The 27903-nt window shown below is 24.4% G+C and overlaps 1 protein-coding gene across 1 annotated transcript; it reads left to right on the plus strand.

The window, feature by feature from the left end:
- Positions 1–608: 608 nt before the first annotated feature.
- Positions 609–23944, plus strand: LOC100203346 (poly(A) RNA polymerase GLD2-A). Its single transcript, XM_065816314.1, has 15 exons — positions 609–840; positions 964–1125; positions 1884–1998; positions 2079–2173; positions 2279–2342; positions 5002–5068; positions 5671–5707; positions 5852–5891; positions 6206–6334; positions 7237–7283; positions 7608–7681; positions 14516–14584; positions 18656–18747; positions 23254–23333; positions 23438–23944. The coding sequence occupies exons 1-15, from the start codon at positions 646–648 to the stop codon at positions 23483–23485; spliced, it is 1314 nt and encodes a 437-aa protein (XP_065672386.1). The 5' UTR covers positions 609–645; the 3' UTR covers positions 23486–23944.
- Positions 23945–27903: the final 3959 nt, after the last annotated feature.

Genomic DNA, 27903 nt, shown 5'->3' on the forward strand with positions numbered 1-27903 from the left:
TATATATATATATATATATATATATATATATATATCTTTATATATATATATATATATATATATATATATATATATATATATATAAATATAAATATAAATATATATATATATATATTTATATATATATATATATATATATAAATATATATATATATATATATATATATATATATATATGATAAGATGATAATATATATATATATATATATATATATATATATATATATATATATATATATATAATATATATATATATATATATAATATATATATAATATATATATATATATATATATATATATATATATATATATGATAAGATGATAATATATATAATATATATATATATATATATATATATATATATATATATATATATATATATATATATATATATATATATTAAAATTTAAAACTTTCAAAGAATTAAAAATGAGTTGCTAAATTGTTATTGTTTATGTTGTTATTGTATAGTAGTAAAAACATAATTGTGAAGGGGATTGTAATTATAAAATAATTTAGCTCTAAGAAGTGATACTTTTTAAAAGTGTATTAATGAATATTGTAAATATAGATTATGTTCTTACGTAATTGTTTTTATCGTAACCTGAATTTAGATAGATTATCCCAAAAGCATTGCATGCAATGACTTATGAGGGCCGAAGGTTTTTTGGAACTGAGTCATTTGAAGAAAAAACTCGTAAATATACTCGTCCTCATCCAGTTGTAACAAAACATTTACAAAATCTCCAAAATGGATTTCAAGTAACTAATACTTGGAGAAATATTTCAAGTGTGAATGTACCTTCATTAACATTAACACCAACACCTAAAGGAGATGTCAGTTGTTTTATAAACTTATCAAAAAATCCTTATTAAATTTTTTATTATTTGTATATGTTCACATTTGTTATTGCTTTATCCTTATATTTTTGAATTATTTTTATTCTTTTTGATTTTTAGACACAGTTAAACATAAGCTTTGAAAAAAGAAAACGCGATTTTTCAAAAGTGACACAAAAAACCAATGTTAATCTATCTGGAAAGCGTCAACACCTAGACAATGCTAAAATTCAATCAGAAAGTAGTAAAACTGTTGAGTGGAAAAATTCTGAGTATCAAAAGGTATGTTTTCCCCAAAGCCAAATGAAAATAATTTTTTTTCTTCTAATAAAGTTGGTAGCAAAAAATAAATTAAAAAAAAGATATTTTAACTGCTTTAATTTAGATTAATATGATATTGCTTTTAAGCGCAAACTTTTTAAACAGTTTTTATGTTTATATACAAACTTTATTTCTGAAATAAAAATGGTGCATATAGTGACAACAACAGATGCTTTCTTTATTTAAATTATTGCTTTTTCTCATTATTTCAGATAAATGGCATATTTACTAAAATTATGTATGAAATAGTTTATTGTATTGATATTAGATTTAATAATTTGATACAATCAATTTATGAACAATTGGATTTTTTTGGCAATTAATAATAATAATATTTAATGCAATATATTTTTTTATAATCTTTATTGTTATTTGATGAGGTAAATATTATTTGAAATATCCAAATAAAAATTTTTCAATTATCATACCAAATATTTGTTTAAACCTCATGCTTTATATTATAATGCTTTTTTAAATTAGAATCTAGTAATAATTTCAAAATAATAATTTCAAAAAATAATCTAAAAAAAAATAATCTTGGAAAATAAACAATTATATCAACAATACATAATTTTAGTAAATAATTTTATAATACAGAGTATTACTAAAATTTTATTTTAAGGTTTTAAATTATTTTTAAATTATATTGTATAATTTGTAAATTTTTAGATAAAATTTAACTGTAATTTTTATTTATATTTGTGATTTTTGTTTAATAGTTGTCAAGTGAAATACTGGACTACTTTGCTTCTCATCAACAATCTGCAGAATTACTTTCAAAAAAAATTTGTCTTCGCTCAGCACTTTTGTCAGTGTTTAGAAAACAGTTTCCCAGTAATACTTTAATTTTTCATTAACCTTGATGACAATGATATAACTTATATATTAATAATGTTACATGTATTTATTTTTAGCATGTAGTTTACATCTAGTTGGCTCATCATGTAATGGTTTTGCAACAAATAATTCAGATGCTGACTTTTGTTTAATGCTCACTCATACACGACAAGTAAGTTTTCAAATATATAGTTGCACTGGTAACTAACTGTTTTGAGCTTTAATTTTTATGTAGGTTCTGGTATACAGCTGTTTTGACTTTTTTTGTTTGTTTTAGGTAGACCAGCGAAGTGAAGCTTGTTGGTACTTAAAGGAAATTCAAAAGTTATTAAGATATATGTGTAATTTTTTAATTTATTTATACTATTTTTTTTATTTAAATGATTAAATATATAAATATATATTAACAAGAAATATTTTGGTGTCTTAATAAAATAAGTTTTAAATTTTGTAATGCATTTTAATTTATACATATATATATATATGTGTGTGTGTGTGTGTGTGCGTGTGCGTGTGTGTGTGTGTGTGCGTGTGTGTGTGTGTGTGTGTGTGTGTTTTGGAGATCTTAAAGAAATTAAGAAAATTTAACTTCGTGAGGAAAGACATTGCTTCTTATTGAAGTTTTGAATTAATAAAAAAATGAAATTTAAAACTGTAGAAAAAATCAGTAGTCAGTGACATGCTGGCTCCAAAAAGTGGATTTTTCAAAGTTTGGTGTGCTGCCTCCAAAAAGCCTTTGCTGGATTTTTCTAAAAAAGCCTATTTATGCGCGACTTTATCATAAATGCTTGTTTTGAAGGCCTGTAACTATAAATGCTACCTTTTTTAACAGCGTCTAACTTAGAGTAAACTATTTAGGGTTACATCGTGTTATAAAAAGAGCTTGTTTTTGTCAACATTGGTTTTATTGCTTAAAAAGGTAATAATAATAGGTTTTAGACAGATGTTGAATGTTTAGGAAAACATAGAAAAACTAATGGAACAATAGATAATCCAGGTATTATAAATACTTAATTGATATTATAATTATTATATACCAAGTTTTATTTGAAATAAAAGTTTGCCTTATAACTTGTAAGACTAAAAAATTTTTAAGTGTTAAACTTTTACTCTGAAAAATGTTACTGTTTTAATTTAAACAAGAAAGGTTATACTAAATTAAAATATTTGCATTCATACAAAACATTTAAAAGCACGAACCAGATTCTTTATTTTTTTAATATAATTTTCATGCTTTAAAATCACCTTTTTAAAAAAATGTTTATTTGATAACTTAGAATTTTGATTAAAAAAACAAAATTTTAATTAGTCTTATAGCAATTTTTTTTGTTAAGGAACTGTATCTTTTATCTATTTAAATAGCTCAATTTTTTTTATAGTTAATGATAGATAAATTTTTTTTTCTTATTTAAAATAAATTTAATACTAAAACTTTTTAGAAAAGCATATTTTTTAAAATTTTGAAAAAATTTGACTACATAAAAAGTTCAGATGACAAACCTGAGATTTCTACTTTAGGTGTCATTTCAATTACATAGCAATTAAATAATAGCATTAGTTGGCAAAAAAAGCAATAGCTAAATTTATAAGAAAATAGTTTTGATGCTAAAAGTTTTAAAAAAACTATTTTACTTTGCGAGATATATTTATTTAACACTTAAATATCATCTTTTTAATATTTAATAATTTCACGATTGTGAATTCCCACCTTTCTGTTGCGATTGCCTAATTCAACCTTTGACACAGTTTCTTCAATTTATTACAGTTTTTAAAAGCAATTTTGTGATGTAAAAGTAAACATTTTTTGTAATTATTTTTGAGGCCAATTTTAATGTTTGCAGTTTATTATGCAAAATACTAATATACAAGCAAGTCAACTCTCCAGATCAGATAATTAAAGAATTTAATTTGTGAATTTAAGAAATATTTTAGTCCCCCTTCACAAAATTTGGACACCTGGTACTGTTGGGCAACCACAACATACAACACCGATATATATATATATATATATATATATATATATATATATATATATATATATATACATATATGTATATATATATATATATATATATATATATATATATATATATATATATATATATATATATATATATATATATATGTATATGTATGTATGTATGTATGTATATATATATATAAATATATATATATATATATACATATATATATATATATATACATATATATATATATATATATACATATATATATATATATATATATATATATATATATATATATATATATATATATATATATATATATATATATATATATAAATATATGTAAATTATGTTTGTGTATTTTACAAATAGAGTGCTCAATGTTCTTAAGGAACAGAGCAATAATTAATTAGTAAAAAACACTTATCTAACTTTTATCTTCGACTTGAAGTTTCACCATTGCTGGATCATCAGGAAGAGTTCTTCCTGATGATCCAGAACTCTTCCTGATGATCCAGCAATGGTGAAACTTCAAGTCGAAGATAAAAGTTAGATAAGTGTTTTTTACTAATTAATTATATATATATATATATATATATATATATATATATATATATATATATATATATATATATATATATATATATATATATATATATATATTTTACAACTATTTTTTGCTAAGAATATTTTCATTGTAATAATATAACATTCTAATATTTTTATACTTTTCTTTAACATTTTCAGCTTGCAATCGTATTTATGTATATGTATGTATGTATGTATGTATGTATGTATGTATGTATGTATGTATGTATGTATGTATGTATGTATGTATGTATGTATGTATGTATGTATGTATGTATGTATGTATGTATGTATGTATGTATGTGTGTGTGTGTATGTATATGTATGTATATATATATAAATATATATAAATATATATATATTTTCAACTATTCTTTGCTAAGAATATTTTTATTGTAATAATATAACATTCTATTATTTTTATACTTTTCTTTAACATTTTTAGCTTGCATTCGTAATATACAATTCATCCGTGCTAAAGTTCCTATATTGAAATTTAAAGATACTGTTAGGTAAATATTGTTTTATATATATATATATATATATATATATATATATATATATATATATATATATATATATATATATATATATGTATATATATATATATATATATATATATATATATATATATATAAATATATGTATATATATATATATATATAGTTTTCTAATATATCAAAATCTTTATCAATAAGTTAAATTAGTTAAGATTTTTTGTGAATATTTATTAATCTTTCTAGAAATAATAAAAATAATAATCATGCCAGCAAATTAACATAAACATTAGGACATATGAAAGTAGTACATAAAAAAAAGGGCAAAATTATACTCAAAGTTTTTTAAATCACTTTATATAACCTTTGATTATCATTTAACTAAATATGTTCAACATTTAGTTGCCAGGTAAGTTAGTTAGTTCTCAAGTAAGTTAGATACCAAGTAATTTAGTTACCAAGTAAGTTATTTATTAAGTAAATTATCAGTAAGATGTTTGAGTTTTAAAGATTGTATTAAAATTTTTTAATGAATATAAAGAATAATAAAAAATCATACAATTGTTTAAAATTATATATTTAATGTTGTTTAATTTTATATATTATACTTTTTTTAGTGGATGCGATTGTGATATAAACACAAACAACTCAATTGTAAGTTTATTAAATAGTTTATTCTATTTTTCTCTATTTTATAAATAATTTGAAAAATTTACGTGGTTGTGTTTATTACATTCTAATTTTAAAAATTGTTTTCAAGTAAGGAAAAATAAAACTCAAGATTTTTTATGCTTGTAGGGAATTCGTAATACACACCTTCTCCGTACATATTCTAAAAGTAATTCAATTGATTGATATTCAATTCAGTTATACAGTTAGTTGACAAAAACAAAAATTCAATTTATTTTATTAAATTTTTATATAATTTTGTTGTGTATGTAAGTATATTTATGAACTCATGTTAAACTTGATTAAGTTTGTGTTAAATTTACGTTAAATTTATTTTAATTAATGTTAACTTCATCATATTTGTTTAATTATGTTGTTAATTTTGTTATTGTGCTTTCATGAAGGTGGTGTATTTTTCAAAGTTATATTTGTATCTGAAAATGGTTTTACATTTGCTGATTGTAAATTTTTTTTTTTTTTTAGTTGATGATCGTGTTCGTCCTTTAATAATGGCAGTGAAGCATTGGGCAAAGTCTCGTTCAATAAATGATGCTAGCCAAGGAACTTTGTCCAGTTATTCTCTAGTTATGATGGTTATTCATTACTTGCAAAGTTAGTTATTTTTTTTTTACTTTAATGATATTTTGTTATAGAAGCTCTTGGAAAAATTTCTCTTCTCTTAAAAGCTTTTTTTTTTTTTTTATGATTTTATTATTTTTCTTCAAAAATATTATACATAACATTGTTTTTTTTAGTGATTTAAAGAACCATTTTTAATAAAGATTAAAACTAATTTTTAGATTTAAAAAAATAAAAATTAAAAAACAGTTTTTAGATTTTGTCAGTTACCATTAAGATATTCATAAGCATAATTTATGTTCATAATAAATTTTTGTTTTTATTTATAAATTTTTGTTTTTATTTATAAATAATTTTTTGTTGTTATTTTTAAATGAATTTTTATTTATGCTTCTAAATACATTTTTAGTTTTGTTCATAAAAAACATTTTATGTTCACAAATAAATTTTTTTCATACAAACTTTATGTGATATTGAATAAAAATTTGATGAAATTCTATAAAATGATAACTTACCAAAAAATTTACAACTGCACTATGGACATTTTACAGTTAGTGGTAGTGTTGACAGAAATAGTGGAGCAGATAGTGGTAGTGTTGATGGAGGTGGTGGTGTAGCTAGTAGTAGTGTTGATAGTAATAGTGGAGCAAATAGTGGCAGTGTTGTGGTGCAGGCTAAAGCTATAAACCTCTGATTTTTTTTTTTTAATTATTATTTTTTTTTTGATTTTTTATACTTCATGTTTTATTTCCATTAATTTTTTTCCAGCAATTACACTTTAATATACTTTATTATTATATTAAAAAGTATATTTTAATATAATTTAAAATATACTTTTTTAATATAATAATTTTTTAGAGTAATATAGTTATTATTTTATGAATGTTTTAACAATTGTATTTGTTTTTGTATTTATTTTATTATTTTTGTTATAGGTTATTGCTGTCCTCCAGTATTGACGCCCATACAACAGGAATACCCAGTAAAAATCTTTTTAATGGAGTTTGTTGTAGTTTTAAAATAAGTGGTAGCCCCACATCAAATGTTCACATCAAATTAACCAATTTTGAAATAAAAACTAACTCTTGGGGTTTGGTTTTTGTTTTAAAATTAGTTTTTTTTACCTTTCTATGAGTTCTGAAAAGCATTACATTTTATTTTATCACTATATTGATGTACATTTATTGACCAAAAAAATTGAAACTTTCAAATTTTTTAAAAGTGTTTTTAAAACTAAGTTCTAGAAATATTATAGGACAGTAATCAGATGTTTAAAATTTTTTTACAAAATTTTATATTACTTTAGCAATATTTTTCTCTTGATCGAAATGTTGACGACCTTCCTATGTTTGAACCAGCTCTATTGATACCATGTAACTGGTATGTTTTATTAATTGCTATAACTATACACGATGTTTTTAATAGTTATTATTTTGCTATATAATATCATCATAAAATAAAAATGTTCAATTTAGTATACAACTATACAACCATAACTAAAATACAATAAAAATTGCAATTTGTGACAAAATAAAATACAATACAGCAACAAAAATACAAGTATAAAACATAAATAAATATAAAATGTAAATAAGTATAATATATGTAAATATGAATATACAGAATAAAATACAACAATAGCATTAAAGGTTTTAGCAAATAATTATGCAACATAAAATGAAATTATAATTATGCTATTATATAAAAAAGAGAAGTCTTGTAATGATTTATCTATATGTTGGTACAATAGAATCTCTCTTAGCTGAATTTTATTAGGTAAAATATAAATTAGAATTAAAGAGGTTTTCTGCTTATATAAAGTTGACTTTCTACTGTGACATTTTATGCTGACTTTGCATTTAATTGAAGTTTCACCAATATAACAAGAAATACATCCTGCTAATACAATTTTGTGAACAACAAATGAGAAATCATTTTTTGTTTATCATATTTAATCATTCAGTTGGTATCTATAGGAGTTGAAACTTTTGGGAAAATTTAATTAGAGATTTTGAAAGAGGTGTATACTAAAATAACAGATATGGGTTTACAATGTCTTTCAATGATAGCGTTTAATCTTATTTTGTTTAAAGCCAATATATTAATAACAAAGAGAATTTAAAAATAATTTTTTATAACTACTATAAAGGTTTTTATGGCAACTTGGTTTTTATAGCTACTTGGTTTTTGCGGCTACTTGGTTTTTATGGCTACTTAGTTCTTATGGCTACTTGGTTTTTATGGCTACTTGGTTTTTGTGACAACTTGGTTTTTGGATTCAGATTGATTAATATAGTTTTTTTATTTTTTAAATTAGAATGTGATTTTACTTATAAGATAAAAAAAGATGTTTCATTTGAGAATGTTAAAAAGGTTAATAATGATATTTGTCATCTTTGTTAAAAGCCAAAACAAATAACAATTACTAAATGCTTCCAGACTTGTATATATTTTTTAATTGCTTTACATTGAGATTTAGCAGCAAAATATATCATAATTACAAAGTTTTAAACCTAAGCTTCAAGAAAACATGGAGAGTTCCTTGAGAAAACCTGGTGATTTCTTTAAGAAGACCTGGCAAGTTCTTTAAGAAAACCTGGTGAATTCTTTAAGAAGACCTGGGGAGTTCTTTAAGAAAACCTGGTGAATTTTTTGAGAAGAAATGGAAAAATCCTTTAAGAGACCTGGAAAAATCCTTTGAGAAGATCTAGTGAATTTTTTAAGAAGACCTGGTGAATTCTTAGAGAAGACCTAGCGTATTTTTTGAGAAAACCTGTTAAATTCTTTAAGAAAACCTGGTGATTTTATTCTTGCAAAATTCTATTGAAAAGTTCTTAATTTAAACCCCTTTAAACTTTAGACTTTAAACTTATTTTAAATATTACGCCTAGTTTTATTCCTTATTTTTTTTAATTATAAAATGCATTGCTTAGTAAAAAAATTTGTTGTAAAGTGATTGTTGCACTCAATGCAGTAGAATTTAAGTATTTTTCAATGCTTTTGAAATGAAATAAAAATTAACATCAAATTTTTTTTTTTTTCGTTTCTTAAAATATATAATAATTTGTTTATCTATAAATACATAATAATTTGTTTATCTATAAATACATAATAATTTGTTTATCTATAAATACATAATAATTTGTTTATCTATAAATACATAATAATTTGTTTATCTATAAATACATAATGATTTGTTTATCTATAAATACATAATGATTTGTTTATCTATAAATAAATAATAATTTGTTTATCTATAAATACATAATAATTTGTTTATCTATAAATACATAATGATTTGTTTATCTATAAATACATAATAATTTGTTTATCTATAAATACATAATGATTTGTTTATCTATAAATACATAATGATTTGTTTATCTATAAATACATAATGATTTGTTTATCTATAAATACATAATAATTTGTTTATCTATAAATACATAATGATTTGTTTATCTATAAATACATAATGATTTGTTTATCTATAAATACATAATGATTTGTTTATCTATAAATACATAATAATTTGTTTTTCTATAAATACATAGTAATTTGTTTATCTATAAATACATAATAATTTGTTTATCTATAAATACATAATAATTTGTTTATCTATAAATACATAATGATTTGTTTATTATAATTATAATTTATCTTTATCTTTTACTTTGTTGGTAACTTCCCTTTTTTTTTTTTTTTTTTTTTACAAAAGAATTTTCAATGGCAATTTTATTTTTGTTTCACATTGATTCAGTCTTTACTGTATTCTAAAAAATTTGCGGTATAAGAGGGGTATTAAAAACTATATAAAATTTATATTAAAAACTATTTACAAAAAAAAAAAAAAAAAAATTGTACCCTTCTTGAATATACTTACCTTAATCTATACCTTTGGGAGGTTAATATCTGAAATTTTTTTATTTTATTTTGATAAGCTTGGAATAAATAATTTTTTTTGATGATTTTAGATATTTAGAGTTAATGATTTTTAAAAGTAGAAAAAATTAAACAACATTTTAAAGCTCTTTATAATGTGTTAATTTTGACACCCAAGAATAATAATATTTTTAAGTAACTAATTTAGTTAATCCAATTTAATAAACCGCCTAAGGGCAATTTCACATCAAATCACCCAGTCCATTGAACCATGTGTCTTCCTTTTGTGTTATATTTTGACACATTATTCCTAATTATAAAAAAGTATTGCATGCAAAATTTCAGCTAAAAAAGTTTAGCGGTTGACAAGATATTGCAATTTTAATACTGACCTGGTTTCCCAAAATGACCCGGTTTTCATAACACTCTGAAAAAACATTTTCCTTAAAATAATAAGAAATAAAAATGGCAAAAACATGAAAATGAACATATATAATATTTTTTTGATGCTGAATTCAATAAATGTACTTAAAATGCTCAAATATAAAAAGAACTAAAAATTAATAAAACAACTAGTCTCTAAATAAAGTTAATCGTAATTTAAAAAGTTACTTAAATATACAAGATTTGTAAAGGTATCAAAGATGAAAGTTATTTTGACTGTGTTTGTAATAGTTTACAATATTGCTCCCATTTTACTTGTACTTCCTCTATTTCAGCATTTTCAAACACATAGTTTCTACCAGAACTAGAGCAAGCTTGTGGAACAGATAGTTTTTTCAATATGTTGGTGTTTCGAATAAAACAGTAGTCGTCTCTTTCAGGCCAGTTAAAACAGATTGATGGACCATTTGGATGAAGAAACTTAACTTTAGCATCAACTTCTTCTAAGTTGGTTTTAGTTACAATGCCGATCCACCACCTATCATCACAGACTACAGCGACATAACAACCTAAAGTGACAGTTTCAAGTTGAGATATGTCTTGTTTCTTTTTAAGATTGTGGATTATTGTATAATTAGTGTCTGTACTAAACCTCTTTGCACCAACCTTGTTATCTCCAAGATGTATAAATTGATGAAAGCTACGAGTACCAGGTAGAGTTGTTACACCAGTGTACCTTTCTTTTTGTTCTTCACGTTGCAATTGTAAGTCCAATCCCTTTTTGTAAATGAAGTTAACAACTTTGATTTTATCAATACAAAATTCATACATAGCTTCTGATGTGAGAATTTGGTTTCTGTACGGTCGTTTTAAACTTTCTTGTGCTGTTAATCTTTTTACAGTACCACCAATCCCATCGCATGGTGACTTTCCGTGGGACGTGGTAAAAAAGTTCCATTCAATTTTAAGGCAAAATTCGCTCTCTAGTTGACATAGATTGTAAAAGCTTTTACAATTTTTGTACTGTCCTGCGCAACCATCAGTGAATAAATGTAATTTGGATAGATTGGAAAATTTTATTTTTACTATTGGTATGATTATTTGGAATATTTTGTACACATAAGTTACATCATGTATAATGTCATCTGATATAAAACAGTAAGAAATATGTTTCAGTTCACCTTTATCATCTTTATAGTATATGACTAATGGATGTAAAGAACATTGTTGGGTGTTCCAATGATAGCTCTGTATTTCATCTTGGACAACAAAAGCATAATTTTCAGCAAAGTTGCCAATAATGATAATGTTTGATTGATCCATATATTGTTTCAGTTGGTTAAGGTACTGTGATTGAGAGTGAACAATAAAAGAATGAGCTTGTAGCTTTTCAAAACAAGATGCTAATAGTTCAACAAACGTTGGAACATCAGCTGTTAAACTTAATAGTGTTGCACGGTCAGTAGTTTGCCATTGCTTGTAGTGTATCTCAAAATCATCTTCGTATTCTCCAAAAATCTCATACAAATATTTGGTGAGGGGTTCTTTACCAGGACAATCATCACACTGTACAAGCATGCATTCTTTGTTTTCTACTGAGCAAACGGTTTTTGAAAGTAAGTCCTTATACCTTAGTCCAATATTTAAAGCATCTACTAGCAATATGGCATTTTGGTGATAAGAACAAACACAAACAGAATGTGTACCACTTGCACCTGGCAAAATGCACCACTTTGGTCTAAGTGAAGCAAATTTTGAGTAACTTATTTGTATTTCTGGATTGTTTTCTTTGTATAATAAATATAGTTCCTTTAAATTACACAAAAGCAGTTTTTTTTGTTTATGGACATTCTTTTGAATGCTAACATAATCTTTTTTTCCAGGCATAGTTCTACATAAATCACTTGAATCATAAAAAAGTTTAACAGAATCTTCTATTTCTTTTTGTAAGACTTTCCCTTTATTCAAAGGTGAGATTTTTTATTAAAAAGTTGTCTAGCCTTTTTTGCTTGGTATTCTGTAACTGCAAAGTTATTTTGTACTTCTAATATTGACCAACTTGGGGGTGCCAATGTTAGAAGTTGAACAATTGTTTCTTTGTCAGAACATAGAATTTTTTCTTTTATCAAGCTCATAATTTCATCAAAGTTTTCAGCCTTCTTTTTAATGTCATTTGGTTCATAACACAGTTTTGAGGGAACATTGTATTGACTTTCAGTTTTTCTAGTAAGGTTACTTACCATTTCGTTGATGCGCGCAACTTTTCGCTTTCCTTCTGAGAGTATATGTTTTAATGACTTTGAATGAGATTTTAGAGGAGATATATTAAAATTTTCAAGTTCTTCATTGATCTCCTGTCTTTTTGATTTGAATGATAATATTAGAAAATCTTCATCTTGTTCACCCTGACTTTGCTTCTCTTCTTTAAGATCTGCTTTTTTGGCAATCTTTTGCTTACAGGGTTTGCAAAGTTTCTTCCCAGGAGCAATATTTAAGCTACTTCTCATCATGTCTTGTGACTCAATTATCGTAACTACTCTAAGATTTTCTAAAAGTAATTGAATTGTATATATAATTGCATATAGCTTTATGTATTTTGTATATAATATAATTGTATGTATAGTTGTATATAGCTTATCTGCACAATTGTTTAAAACATGGTTTATGTTTTGGAAAACACAAATTAAAAAAATATATATATTAAAATACTTAAATTCCACTTTTACTTACTTGTAATTTTCTTTGTATGTTTTTTGAATAGATGCATGCTTTCTGCCATATAGGATACATTTTCAAATAATTTGTAGCATGTTTTTCACATAATGTTGTTAAGTTTGATAGTTCAATGTTACAGCGTAATGATATAGCTATTTTTTCTTCGTTGCTTAAAGTTCCAATTACATCTTCTTTTTTTTTTAAGGAGTCTTAACTAAATATAATATTTTACAGAAATCTATTTGAAAGTTTTTTAAAATAGCTTATTGAAAATTTGATACATCTTTGAAATTAAAGTTCCGTATGTTTCAGTCGTTTTTCCAGTTAGATTTTTTGTGCCTAGTAAGATTATAAACAGCTGAAAATATTAACAGCAAAAAAAATTTTTTTTTGATGGGGATGTTTTGAGATATTGGGCCCCAAAGTTGTTTTATGGAAACTAGTTGTTTTATTAATTTTTAAGCATGTTCCTTTTATATTTTAGCATTTTAAGTACATTTATTGAATTCAGCATCAAAAAAACATTATATATGTTTATTTTCATGTTTTTGCCATTTTTATTTCTTATTATTTTAAGAAAAATGTTTTTTCAGAGTGTTATGAAAACCGGGTCATTTTAGGAAACCAGGTCAGTATTAAAATTGCAGTATCTTGTCAACCTCTCAACATTTTTAGCTAAAATTTTATATGTTAACTTTTCTTTTTAAGATGCAACAGCCAAAGAGGTTTTTAAAAAATTTGAAGACCCATGGTTCAAAATTTTATAAATTTTGGGTGATTTGATGCGGAATTACCCCTCATCATTATTTCTGACCAGCACTGACATTTGTTATTTTTTTGTCAGAGCTTTGCTTAGGTTAATAAAAAAAGTAAAACTTAAAAAGAGTTTTTACTTAAATGCATAGCATGAAAGAAAAATTTTTGTTGTTGAAAAAATCATGAAAAAATCTTGAACTTTTTGCTAAAAAAATTTGTGAAAAAATCTTTTTTTTTGAGTTGTCAAACTGATTTTCATGTGTAATTAAATCTAAAAATCCATTTCTCACATTTGTTAACAAATAAAAAATAACAATTCCAATATTTCCAAAAAATATCAGCTTAAAACTATTTTCATTGGTTAAAAATAAATGTTTATTTTGATTGGTTAAAAAAAATAATTTTAAATCTCAACTCAGTAATAAAGTGATGAACACTAATGGTAAAGAAAATTTAAAATGGTTTTTTATGTTTTAGCTCTAAAAATAAACAGTCTCACGGGGAGTTACTCTTTGGATTCTTCAAATATTATTCTCTTGAGTTCAAGTTAGTAATTTTTATTTTATGCATGTTTTACTGTTTGTTTTCCTTTCTTCACAGTTTATTAAGTGTATCAGTACATTTATGTTTATTAAAAAATAATGACTCTGAGTGAACATGATTAGTTTAATGTATTTACTGATATCACAAATTTCACTTATCTGATTTATTTGAATGATCTCACAGATCTAGTTTACTTGGATGTTTTGACAGATTTTTTGCCGACTATGATCTAAAAAGTAAAAAAAAAAGGTCCTCATTGGCTGACATTTACCAAATGCTGACTATACATTTCCAATTTACCGACTAAATTGCCTCTTCTCACTTCCCTTTCTGATATCACTGATTTTATTGATGTCACTTAAATTTTTTTTTTTTTAAATAAATACTATAAAAAAATAAAAATATAAAAACTATTAAAGATAAAAAAATTAAAATTTAGAAAGTCTTTTAAAAATAGTTAAATAAAAGTGTGATTTTAAACATATTAAAAGGTTTTAAATACTGTCATTTTTTTACAGCCAAATTTTTATAAGTTCGTAGAAAGTAAAATATTTTTATTACTAAACTTACATTCATCCAGCAGTATTGAAAAATTTTGCATCGACTATTTCAGCACCCATCTATATGTTGTTTATCAAATCGTTTAGTTCCTTACAAATTGCTATTGGCAAATGTTGTTTCATTATTTAAAAAGGGAAACAAAATTGAACCTGGAGACTGTGTCTTTAACATCGATTTTGTGCAAGTTAATGGAATGTTTGATTAAAGATAGCCTAGTATTTTACTTAAATAGCAACCTAGTTAATATGAATCAGCATGTATTTGTTCCTTTAAAATATTTATTAATAATAATAATAATACAAGGTTATAGCTACTTGTTGGAAACTTACTATTCTTTTATCTAAATTTAAGGATACTGGTAGATAATATTTACTTTGATTTTGTCAAAGCAATTGATAAGTTTTTCCATAAAAAAGTTATAAAACAATGATTCACATTAGGAGATTCTACATCAAATTGGATACAGGTAACTAGTGTGGAGTACCTCAAGGCTCTGTGCTGGGACCCATACTACAAGTCTTCTCGGGAAGCGTATGTAGTTGCATGCCTAATACGTTCATGTCTAAAGTATTTTTTTAGACAACTTGACCACGTTTTTATATGGTATGCGTTTTAAAAGTTCACGGTAAAATAAAGCTATAAGAAACTAGAGAATAAATCAGCAATATTCGAAGAAAAAAACCGTATACAAAAGAGAAAATCTAAATAAAATAAGCTAAAAAAATTTATTAATAAGAAAAAGGAAATTGCTGTCAAAAAAATAAAATACATAAATATTTACTGTTTTTGTTTTCTTATTTTTAGAGCGTTTGTTATTTTCCACTACCAAAATTGATACAAGTCGAGTAAAAAAGTAGATAAGAATATAACAAAGATAAAAATATTTTTTGATATACAATTTTTTCGCAACTTTTTTCAGTCAGTATATAAAAAAAAAACTTTGTAAATTGCGCCAGAAACACGGATAATTTTTAAATTTGTTTTTCAAATGTCTTTGCTAAACTTTACTGTTTTTATCAAATGCACAAGAAAGCGAGGAAACTAATTGCTATTTATTTGTGAGAAATTTTATTTTTTTTAACAAGTTTTTCATGTAAAAAAATGAAATGATGCTGCAAAATTTTGTGGGCTAGTGCATTATTAATTTACTGAACTTTCTTAACAAAATTTTTAGGAACCTATTTAAAACTTTTTTTTTAAGTTTTAAATACATTTTTTTAAACAGAGCAATTGTTATGTTTCTTTATCTCTAGTAACTCATATTAACAATAGAAATTGGGCAATATTAAAGAAACAATTTCATACGTGCACCAAATGCGGTAAATACATTTATTAAAGTAAAATACATTTATTAAAATACATTTATTCCGTCATTAACAAACTTTATTATTCAAATAATAATTTGTACAAATAAATAACCATTTATTTTCTTATTTTTCTATTATATAAGTATTGAGAAAAAACGTCAAGTATAGCAAAAACTTTTTTAAAAATGAGAAGATGTAAAAACCAATAAATGTAATAAACAAATAAACGTAATAAACAAATAAACGTAATAAACAAATAAACGTAATAAACAAATAAACGTAATAAACAAATAAACGTAATAAACAACTAAATGTAAGAAAAAAAATTAACAAAATTTCTTATAGTTCTAGCGTACATAGCAAATTAGTTTTTTAATTAAATGGACTGATAAAAATCGTGAATAAATTGAATATCAAAACTTTAAATTGCTGTTGAATTGTTATAAAAGATGTTTTTTTCAGCAACAACTCTAAAAAAAAAAAGAATAAAAAAGCTGTATAAAAATTTTATAAAATTTTTTTTTTTTAATTTTCTTTTTTTAATTAATAAATTTTCTAGTTTATTTAATTAAACTTGATAATTCGTCACAATTTTGTTTCCCTATTTAAGAATTGTTTTTTTTTTCTTAGTAAATAAGTTTAGCTTTTTGCTGCAAAATATTGAAATGCTTTATAAGTTAAAAGATGCGTACTGCTGTCGTCAGTTAGTCTAAAAAAATTACTTTAAATGTGGACGAACAACCGCATGCGCTTTCCGGGAAGGCTTGCATACTATTTCTTCTATTCATTAATGATATGTTGAACAATATTATATGTCACTGCAAACTATTTGCAGACGACACAAAGATATTACCTGCTGTTTCTAATAAAACAGATCATTTAAATTTACAACATGGTGTTAAAAAAAATGGGAATGGGCTAAAACATGTTTTGTGACTTTCAATGAGGAAAAATGTAATATAATACATTTTTAGTCAAAATAATCAGAATTATAGCTACAGACTAAATAAACATAAAATGGAAACAACTGAAAAGAAAAAAGACTTGGGTGTATTGTTTACAAAAGACCTTAAATGGAAGGAACATATTGCAACTGTAACTTATTAAGTTAACCATTTTTTAGGATTGTTAAGAAAAACGTTTAAAAGTAATAATAAAATCATAAGAAGACAGTTGTATCTATCTTTAGTAAGACCTCGCTTGGAATATGCAGTGCCTGTCTTGACACTTTTTTTACCAACAGAATTGTAAACAATCGGTATAAACTAAGTTCACAAACAGTAAATTAAGAAACAAAAAATAAGTTTAAAATCAAGATAGACTATGATTATTTTAGAAACAATTCATTTGAAGGCTATTATAATGCAACTTAATACTGCATTCCTTTTTTTATTATATAAAACCATAGCTATAACCTTGATATATTATTATTATTATTATTATTATTAAACATTTCCTCAGATCTTTGTTTGCTTTAAGTTTCCATAAACACTTTATTGACAAACTTTTAAAAAAATCGCAATAAAGTAACAAAATAACAAGGCAGCTGTAGTTTGTTTTATTTCTTACATTATATATATATTTGACTGTAGTTTGTTTTATTTCTTACATTATATATATATTTGACTGTAGTTTGTTTTATTTCTTACATTATATATATATTTGACTGTAGTTTGTTTTATTTCTTACATTATATATATATTTGATTTTTGATGAAAAGTTATAGAAAACATTTTTTTCTAAAATTATGAGTATTGAAATTTCTTTTATTTATACTGCCTGGTTTTGTTTTTGTCACGTTGATAAAATACATGTCGTCAGCCAAGAACCTAAAGGCCCCATGTCCATATTTTGTGTTTTTTCTGTTTATTATCAATAAATATTCAACAATCAATGGGGTATGTGTCCAATAAATCTAGTCTCAAGAATGATAAAAATTAGTCAGACATTCTGGCAGAAAGTGTTTACAAATTAAATTTTAAAATTTGATTTTCAGCTGACAATGTGACAAAAAAAGTTTATAAAAATGATCATTAAAAATTTTGTGCGATAAGTTTGAGTCAGTTTCAAGGTTTTTTTTGTGGATATTATACGAAATTATAATTTTATATTTGTAATTATAAAATATAACCCAAGTATTTTTCAACAACCATAAAAATTGACTTTAAAAAGATTATATGTAATTAAATTTTTAATAAAATTCTAGATGGGATGAAATGGTGATAAGTGTTCGTCTTGGTCAAGCTACACCACGATCTTCAAACGCAATATGGAATGATGCATATATATGCATTGAAGGTTAGAAAAAAATATTTTTTTGTAAGAATCTAATAATATGAGATTCTGCAAGAATGTTGTTAATTGTTAATTACATAATAATGTTTTTGAATAAGAAAATCATAAGGGATACGACTAAAAATATTTTATTATTAATTTATATTTAAGGATACGACTAAAAATATTTTATTGTTAGTTTATATTTTCCTTGTTACAATTAGAGGATAAAATACATGCTTAAACAGAAAATACCGTAAAAATGTGTTAACTCCTGAAAAAGGTCACGCACCAAGACACCCGATGATATGGTGGGTGCCATTTGCTATCAAAAAAAATTTTCTCCCAAGTTGGGATAATATTAAAAGTGAAAATTTATAGAGATTATAAAAATAACAATATTTTTTAAGTAAAATGCAAAGCGCACTTCAGTTTAGAAAATTGTTACTGTAACCGACATACTCACAAACACAAATGTTGAAATTGATGGTGTACTGAGACATGCGAGTGTGAATAGCTCCTGCCTTAAATTCTATAATTGTTTCAAATAAAATTTTTATTAGTGAAGAGGTTGACAGTGATGAAAGTGAATTAGGAGATTTAAGTATTTTTGCTGCACGAGAGGTAGGAATCAAAGAAATAGTTGTTAATGCTGAGAAGGAAACTGACAACAGAGAAATTGTTGATAATTTATTACCAGTGATCAGACAGATAACCAGAGAAAGGAGAAAGCGGATATATTTAAATGACTATATTACTTAAGTACTTTAGTTCTCGGGGAGATGTGATAATTTTTTTGTCATAATATTATTAAGTTAATTGATGTGCTTTATTACTGCTAGTCATAAGCTATTTTTGTATATAATTACACCCTCTAGAATTTTTGTTTATCTATAAAAGTTGTAAATAAAATTTGAAAAAACAGAGTTAAAAATAAAAGTAAACAAAGTTTTTGTATTAACAAAATCATTGAAGTTCTATAAAATAAAGTACATCTAAGTGAGAAGTATTTATTTAGTTTACCATCAAGAATTGTCTTGCATTATTCTCATGTAAAATGTGGTGCTTACGACTTGTCCTAATTTCCAACAGTTATGCTGATGTATGTTTTTTTTGTCTTACACATTTTATGACTTCTATGAAATACTTTTTTGATCTTGTCTTTAAACTATTCACATGCATAGCAAAGTTCATCTGCTGGATGCAAACAACCTCTTGATGCTAATCTAATTAATTACTTTTCAGTTACAGTTCCTTATTTATTTATTCACCATTAACACAAACTGAAATGATTTACATCATCTCTTATACTTGTTCAAAAATGTTCTAAAAAGTTCTAAAAGTTTATTGAAAATTCTATAATGTTCAAGAATGTTCTAGAATGATTGAAAAAATTTTAGAATGTTCGAGAAAATTCTAGAATGTTCAAGAAAATTTTTGTATGATCTAGACAGTTCTAGAAGTTTAAGAATTAAAATAATTAGCATTTGAATTCTGAGCATGCTAAAAAAGTGCTCAGTATTTAAAACCAAACTAGAATCAAAGGATTTTGGTATTGGTGACAAAATGAAGTGTCTTGTAATAAACACATTACTTATCAGAATAAAAGGTACAAAGACAATTTTTCCGAAAATACTAGATGAATATGTAGATCAATCAATCCATTAAAACCAGAACTCATAAAAAAAAGTAAAAGTTTTGTCTAAATTAAATGAGAAATGCTTCCATTGCAATGCTACCATTGTAGTGATTCTGTTGTAAACCATTAGCATAGTTAATTGATAAAATGGCAATATACATTGTAAACTTTACTTGATTTTTTATTGGTTTTATATATATATATATATATAAAACATGAGGCTACTAAAAATGTGCACAAAATTTAAACGTTCGAAACTTGCGAACAAATTCGAATATTTCTGCAGTTTGAAGTTAAATATATTCACTAGACAATCTTATTTCATAACCTGATACTGATTTTGGCAAGTAAAGTTATATAAATAAAATGGATGGAATTAAAGAAAATGAAAAACGAAAGCTTATTGGAAACTTTTATTTAGATAACATAGACAAAGGGAAAACATTTACAGTGCATCATTTTATGCAAATGAAATTTGCAAGGCGAACAATTTATAATATTATAATATTTATAATATTATTAAAAGAGACGACAATATTGACCTTAAAAGAAAGTCGGGAAGCAGCAGAAAACCATACAAAATGGACATAAGAAAAATTACTTCACTCATTAACAAGGCTGAAAATAAAGTTGGAATCTCCCAGAGAAAACTTGCATTAAAATATGGAATTCATAAAAGTTATGTTTATAAAATTTTTAACATGCATGGAATTAAATATTTCAAAAGAAAGAAAGCACCAGAAAGCTCTGAAGTTCAAATAATTAAACAAAAACAACGCCTGTTAAAACTTTCGAAAACCTTTTTCCGACCGTCAAATGAGTTTGAAATTATCATGGATGATGAGTCCTATTTTACATTGAGCAGCCAAAACACACCAGGAAATGATGGCTTTTATAGTCAAGATAAAGACAAAACTGAAAACAATATTAAATATAAGTTTAAATCAAAGTTTCAAGCGAAAGTTTTAGTATGGATTGCAATCAGTAGATTCGATAAATCAAAGCCTTTCTTTGCGATTAAGAATAATGGTATTGATGCAAAAATATATTCCAAAGAATGCATTGAAAAGAATCTTGTTCCTTTCATCAATTCACATCACAAAAATATAAAATATATTTTGGCCTGATGGTGCAAGCTTTCATTATGCAAAGTTAACAATTGAAACTTATAAGAAGTGTAAAAAAACCCATGTTTCTAAGGACCAATCCACCAAATAATAAAATAATAATCCACCAAATGTACCACAATTAAGGCCCATTGAGACATTTTGGGCTCACCTAAAACAGAGAGTCTATTACAATGATTTCAAAGCAAAAAATCTTAACCACCTGAAAAAGAGAATTCAACTTAAATTACGAGATTTCAGTCCAGAATACTTTGAAAACTTTCTTTGCTCGCTTAAGACTAAAATTCGCTACACTGTTGATCATGGGACTCTTTCAGTTATAAGATGATCTATTATTGCTATCCTTACTTATTTGATCAGTTGTGAAACAATATAATTTGAATGACAATTAAAAGCAATTCTTTTTTGTGCAAATTTTTAGTAGCCTCGTGTTATATACATACATATATATATATATATATATATATATATATATATATATATATATATATATATATATATATATATATATATATATATATATATAATATACATACATATATATATATATATACATATATATAAATATATATATTTCTATATGTTTCTCGGCAACAATGATTTAATTGATTTACTGTCCAAAATGTAAGCGACTTATCAACGTTGGTATGAAGCGCTGATCAAGTGTTTCATTTCAATGTTAAATCAACGTTATATCAACAATATAATTTTTTTTTTAATTAAACAAGTGTTTTGCATTTTACAATACTAAAAAAATGTACTAGTTGAAAAAGGTTAGTTTTTTTTTTTAATATGTTGCAACCTATTACAACCATATTTTCTATCAAAACTTCTTCTAATAAATCAAAACATTTGTTTTGAATAAAATAGACTCTCTCTTGCAAATTTGTTTTCATACTTCTATTTGCTACTCTGATAGGAATATCTTTACCATTCCTTTCTTTAAGAAAAATATCCAACTTTTTTCTCTCAACTAGAAACTTCACTATTTGTGCAACAGTCTGATGCAATTATTGCACCATACTTATGGTGCAATAATCGCATATATGGTGTATATATTAAATATAAATTCAAATTTCCCTTTTAATAATATTGCATTTCTCAAGATAATACTTGATTCGATTTTCATTATCTCTTTTTTCTTTCATAAATTTTCTCATGTATAGTATTCTGTCACGTTTTGACGTTGTTGTTTTTATTTTTATCATGAATGAGAAAATTAAAAAAAAAATTAAATCATATGCAGCAAAAACTGAATTAAAAATGCATTTTGTTGTATATGAGTTAAATTTGCAGTCACAATTTAGCAGACAAAAACTTGCAGTCATTTGCATATTAGAAAAATGGTTTATTTATGTAAAAAAGATATAATTTCCTAATTTAAAACTTTCTTTTTTAATAAAGTTTACATTTCATTTTACCATATTTTATATTCATATTTTACATACCATATTTTTCATTTTACATATCAAATTTATAAATATTATTGCCATCAACAATTCAGTCAAAAAATATCCAGCCTAAGTAAATGCCATGCTAACACGCAACAATTTGTTTTAAATATTAACAGTAATTCAACAAATTTACATTGTTTAGAAGTTAACGTTGATTAGTTGTTGATTGCCGTTGAAATCATTTACAGATGATCACTATTGATTGCAAATATTAATACAAATTGAACGTTGATCAACGTCATATCAACTCTTTATTTTTTAGATGGCATATATCTGTGTGCGTGTTTAATTTAAACACGGTTATTTTTAGAACCATTTGACCGAACCAACACCGCACGCGCTGTTCACGAATATTCAAAGTTTAAATTTATTCAAAGTGAATTTAAAAGGGTAAGTTTTATTTTTATTTTTATAATAATACTAGATCCAATATGGTATATTAAGTAATTTAACAAGGTTTTTTTTGTCATGGTGCGATTTTTATTTATTTTCAGGCCTACGATAAACTTCTTGTAAATTTGACGCTGAAAAATCTTTTATAAGTCCTGTTGTCAATACGAAGCCTTGTTTTGAAAAAAAGGTTTGGTTCGATTTGGTCCAATTTCTAAAGCACTGCAGGGTCACTCCAGATTTTAATATCACGTCAATGGCACTCGGATCATCTAGCTTAAATATAAATAACTTATTTTCCAAAAGGTTTTCTGTGAGTGTGCGTATTTTTAGACTTTGCTTTTAGTTGAGTTTATTAAAACATATGATAATTATCAAACTTGATTGGTCTTTTTGATATTATCAAACTTGATTGGTCTTTTTGTTATATAAACCGACATCAAATTGCAAATTTCATTTAAAGATGTATTATGTTGTTTGAAAACTTTTAAAGATGTATTATGTCGAATTTCATAGTCTGGGTTATTTTACTGTTTTATAATGTATTATTTATTACGGGTTTTCAAACATTTGATTATAGAAAATATACCTTTTTTAAGTTTTATTGCAAATGTTATCAATTATTAATCTCCGTAATGAAATGATTTCGATATTAGTAAAGTTGCTCCACTTTTCCTTATCTCCATAATAGTAAAATCGATATATGTTAAAACGTCTATTGCATTGAGATCGATTCGATTACTTAAAATCTGTAATTAGCTATTTTTGTTGATTGGTTGATAATATCGAGATGGTACTTATTTAATAATCTGTATCAAGAAATTGTATAAAAATATATAGTAAAATTATATATATATATATATATATATATATATATATATATATATATATATATATATATATATATATATATATATATTTATATATAACAAAATATCTCTAAAATGACGTTACCTCGTTAAACGCTATCTCCAGAAATTTCTCCATAATTCTTTTAATTTTTGTATCAAAAATATAACAATGTGAGGTGATCTTTTTGAAACTTGAAAATTTTTTTTGACATTTTTTTTGACTTTATTGTTATTCACCTTCCTAAGGCAAAGTGGGTTACTACAATCAAGGTGGCTACATTAAATTTTTTTTTTATTGTGGTTTCTACCTATTTTGAGTTCTTTAACTCCATAATCTCTCTTTTACAAAGCTCTAGCATTACGCCACTACCATATTATTCGTTAGTTAAACATTATACCACTACCATTTTGTTTGTTAGTATTAAAAAATAAAAAAAAGAGTTCATTTATTTAATCCTCAAAATTCAATAATTTATTATGATTTTTTTAAAATCAAAGTAATCATTATTTTTAATGTAACTATACTCTGCCCACTGGGACAAAGCTAGGTTAAACTAATTTTGATCTTTTACTACAACTAGGTTGAATTTTTCTTAACAAAAACAAAAAGTTAAAGTAGGACTATAGGAGCGATGGTTTTTTATTTTGTTAAGTCTTTAGAAAAACGTTTTATATTATATAGTGTTACGTTTTTCAATTTTTGTTGTTTAATATTTACGGTATAGACTAAGGGACTTGGCAAAACGACCAATTATGTCTTCTTCTTGTCCCTGCTTTTTGTATTTATATTATGGTTTACAAATTTAATAAATTTATAAAAAGAAAAAAAAAAAAACTAGCTCAACACTTTTTTTTCATTTCCCAATAGTTTGCTGGACCGTAGTTATAGTTTGCTGGACCGTAGTTATAGTTTGCTGGACCGTAGTTATAGTTTGCTGGACCGCAGTTATAGTTTGCTGGACCACAGTTATAGTTTGCTGGACCGCAGTTATAGTTTGCTGGACCGTAGTTATAGTTTGCTGGACCGCAGTTATAGTTTGCTGGACCGTAGTTATAGTTTGCTGGACCGTAGTTTAAAATTTATTCTTTATTTCCTGATTGTTATGCATTATTAGGTCTATATATAGATATAGACGTTTTATTATTTATTTATTTTTGTTTTTGGGGCACAATATTCATACACCCATATTCAAACCCCATATTCAAAAAAAAAAAATACGAAAACATTTTTTTTTTCACTCAACTTTTTTTTTACTAACAAACCTTTAAATGTATTAAACTATTAAAAATCACCAGTTATTTTAATAATAGGCAAAAATGTGTCATAATCGACGATTATATTATTATTATTATTACCAATAAATTTAACACTAGAGCAACTGGTAACTTTATCGTACCCAAAAAAAACAACAACAACTCAATTTTCTATCTTTTATCGCGGCCTATATTTATATAACAAATTAAATCCGAAATACACTTTAATTACTCTTCCTGACAATATATTTTCTTTAAAATCAAAACGTAAAAATTTTGTTCTTAATATAGATAATTACATAATATAGATAATTACATAATTGTTCTAGTTCACATGATAAATCAAAATTTGAACTAAAACAATTTACAACGTGAGAAAAGTCGAATTTATATGTATATCTAAAAATATTAAAAAAAAAAAAAAAATACACACACAAATCATAATAAAACTAAAAAAAACAAAACAAAATTTTATCACAATAATATTTTAAATATTCGTGCATAAGAATCACAATGTTTATGTGTATCTTGCGTAATACCCCAAGGTTCTCAATGATAAGACTTTTCAGTCATCTACGAGTTCTCTATAACAATATTTTCGCGTCACGTTAAGGAAGGAGGCGTGAACTTCCTGGTTAAATGCACTTCCGCGGTGCTCTGTGACAAGACCGTTACGACTTCTTGGGGCATCTAAAATAAAATAAAAAAATAATAATAAAAAAAAATTAATAATAATCTTAACACGTCTTTCATATATTCAACTAATGCTTCCTAAATTTAAAATTATTTTATTCTTATTTTTTTTCAATTTTTTCTTGTTTTTTAACTTGGTGTTATTTTTTCTCTTTATTTTTTACTTATTACATGTATTTTAGCAGTATTTGGTTAAATATAATCTTTTGTAACGGAAGTATAGTTTGCTTATATTATAATGTGAAAAAAATTGTAACTAATATATAGTTGTGAAAATGTAAATAAAAAAAAACAACAACAACAAAAACAAGTTCTAGCTATCTGAGTTCTAGCTATCTGTAGATTAGTTTTGCATAAACTTTAATGCATGCAGAATATATACAAAACTAGTATGTGAACCAGTAAAGACTTTTAATTATTTTTAGATCCATAATGGCAGGTATACATATTTGGGGAATTTAAAAAAGGGGTAAAACCTGACAAAAACCGTCCCATAATTCCTAAACTACTTTAAGAATTAATTTGATTATGGTTCACATACTAACTTATATGGAGATGAACAAAACTTTCATTTAAAAATGAGTAATAGAAGCTGAGATATGTTTTAAGTATGAAAAATTACAGAGGAAACTTATAAAATAGAATAAATATTTTCAAAATGATTTTTTAGAATAACTATCAACTTCTTCATGATATTTTTCTTTATCAACAAATCGTAAGTTATAAATAAATCCTTAAAGTATCTGCTTCCTTAAGGAAAAATTTATTTTTAATTTTGATTAAAATTTTTGGGCCAAAACAACTAAAGAGCATTGTTGCTAAGGGAGTTGCTAAGGGGAAAACTTAAAACGTGTCTTTGAAAGAAATAAATTTTAGAAAAATTTAATTTAAAAAAATGTGTAAAAGTATATATTTTCTAAAAGAGCAAAAATTTCTCTTTTCAACTACACTAGTAACAAAATTTTCATTTTTTTTCAAAAAATCAGAATTTTTTTACTTGACGACCACCTTAACTTATAAAAAAAAAAAGACACAGAGATTTGGAAAACCTTATCTTGTCAAAGCTGAGATTGACCAAAGATAATATTTAAAATCAAACAGTTAAGAAATTCACTGAGATGCTTCAATAGTTTTATTATTAGTTTGCTTAGAGAATGAAGAAGAAAATGAAAGAAGACTTTACTTGAGTTTCTTGTGATTGATGAAACTCACTGAACGACAAGGTCTTCTGGACAAAAACTGAAATTTCTCCATTACTAAACAAATTATTAAATTCTAATTTTAGACATACAATGGTTTTTATAGTTTTTTTTAAACTAGTCATAAGGTTGTTTTTAGCATTTTAACTAATACGATCCTTAAATATGGTAAAAATTAAGAAACAAATAAGAACACAGCCATAGTCGATTAATTTTTGCCAGTTTTCAGTAAGCACAGAAAAAATATAGTTATTTAAACATATTTAAAAAAAAAGACAAAAATTACGCTGCTTTTGCTTCGAATTGGTAAAACACTGCTGTTATGTTATAAATTAGCAAATCAATTCAAAACATTTTCAATCAGATTTTAAGCCATGTTTTGATGTGAAAATTTTGATGTTAATATTTATCATGATTTAACAAAATTTTTTTGAAAATACTTGCAGAGTTTATTTTTAAACAAATCAGATTTCTACTTTTAATTGTGAGGAACCAATTAACTTTTCCAATTTTATCATTTCCTGCAAAGTATGATTTACATTGTTTATGTATTTATTCATTTCATCACCTAAA

This window comes from Hydra vulgaris, chromosome 13, assembly GCF_038396675.1.
Source record: "Hydra vulgaris chromosome 13, alternate assembly HydraT2T_AEP".
Taxonomy (NCBI): Eukaryota; Metazoa; Cnidaria; class Hydrozoa; order Anthoathecata; family Hydridae; genus Hydra; species Hydra vulgaris.

What these genes read in the sequence shown, in the direction of transcription:
- LOC100203346 (XM_065816314.1), top strand. Translation starts at nt 646, where the DNA reads ATGACTTATGAGGGCCGAAGGTTTTTTGGAACTGAGTCATTTGAAGAA. An exon ending in CACCAACACCTAAAGGAGAT is followed by an intron (nt 841 to 963) that starts GTCAGTTGTTTT and finishes TTTGATTTTTAG; the next exon opens with ACACAGTTAAACATAAGCTT. An exon ending in TAAACACAAACAACTCAATT is followed by an intron (nt 5,708 to 5,851) that starts GTAAGTTTATTA and finishes TTATGCTTGTAG; the next exon opens with GGAATTCGTAATACACACCT.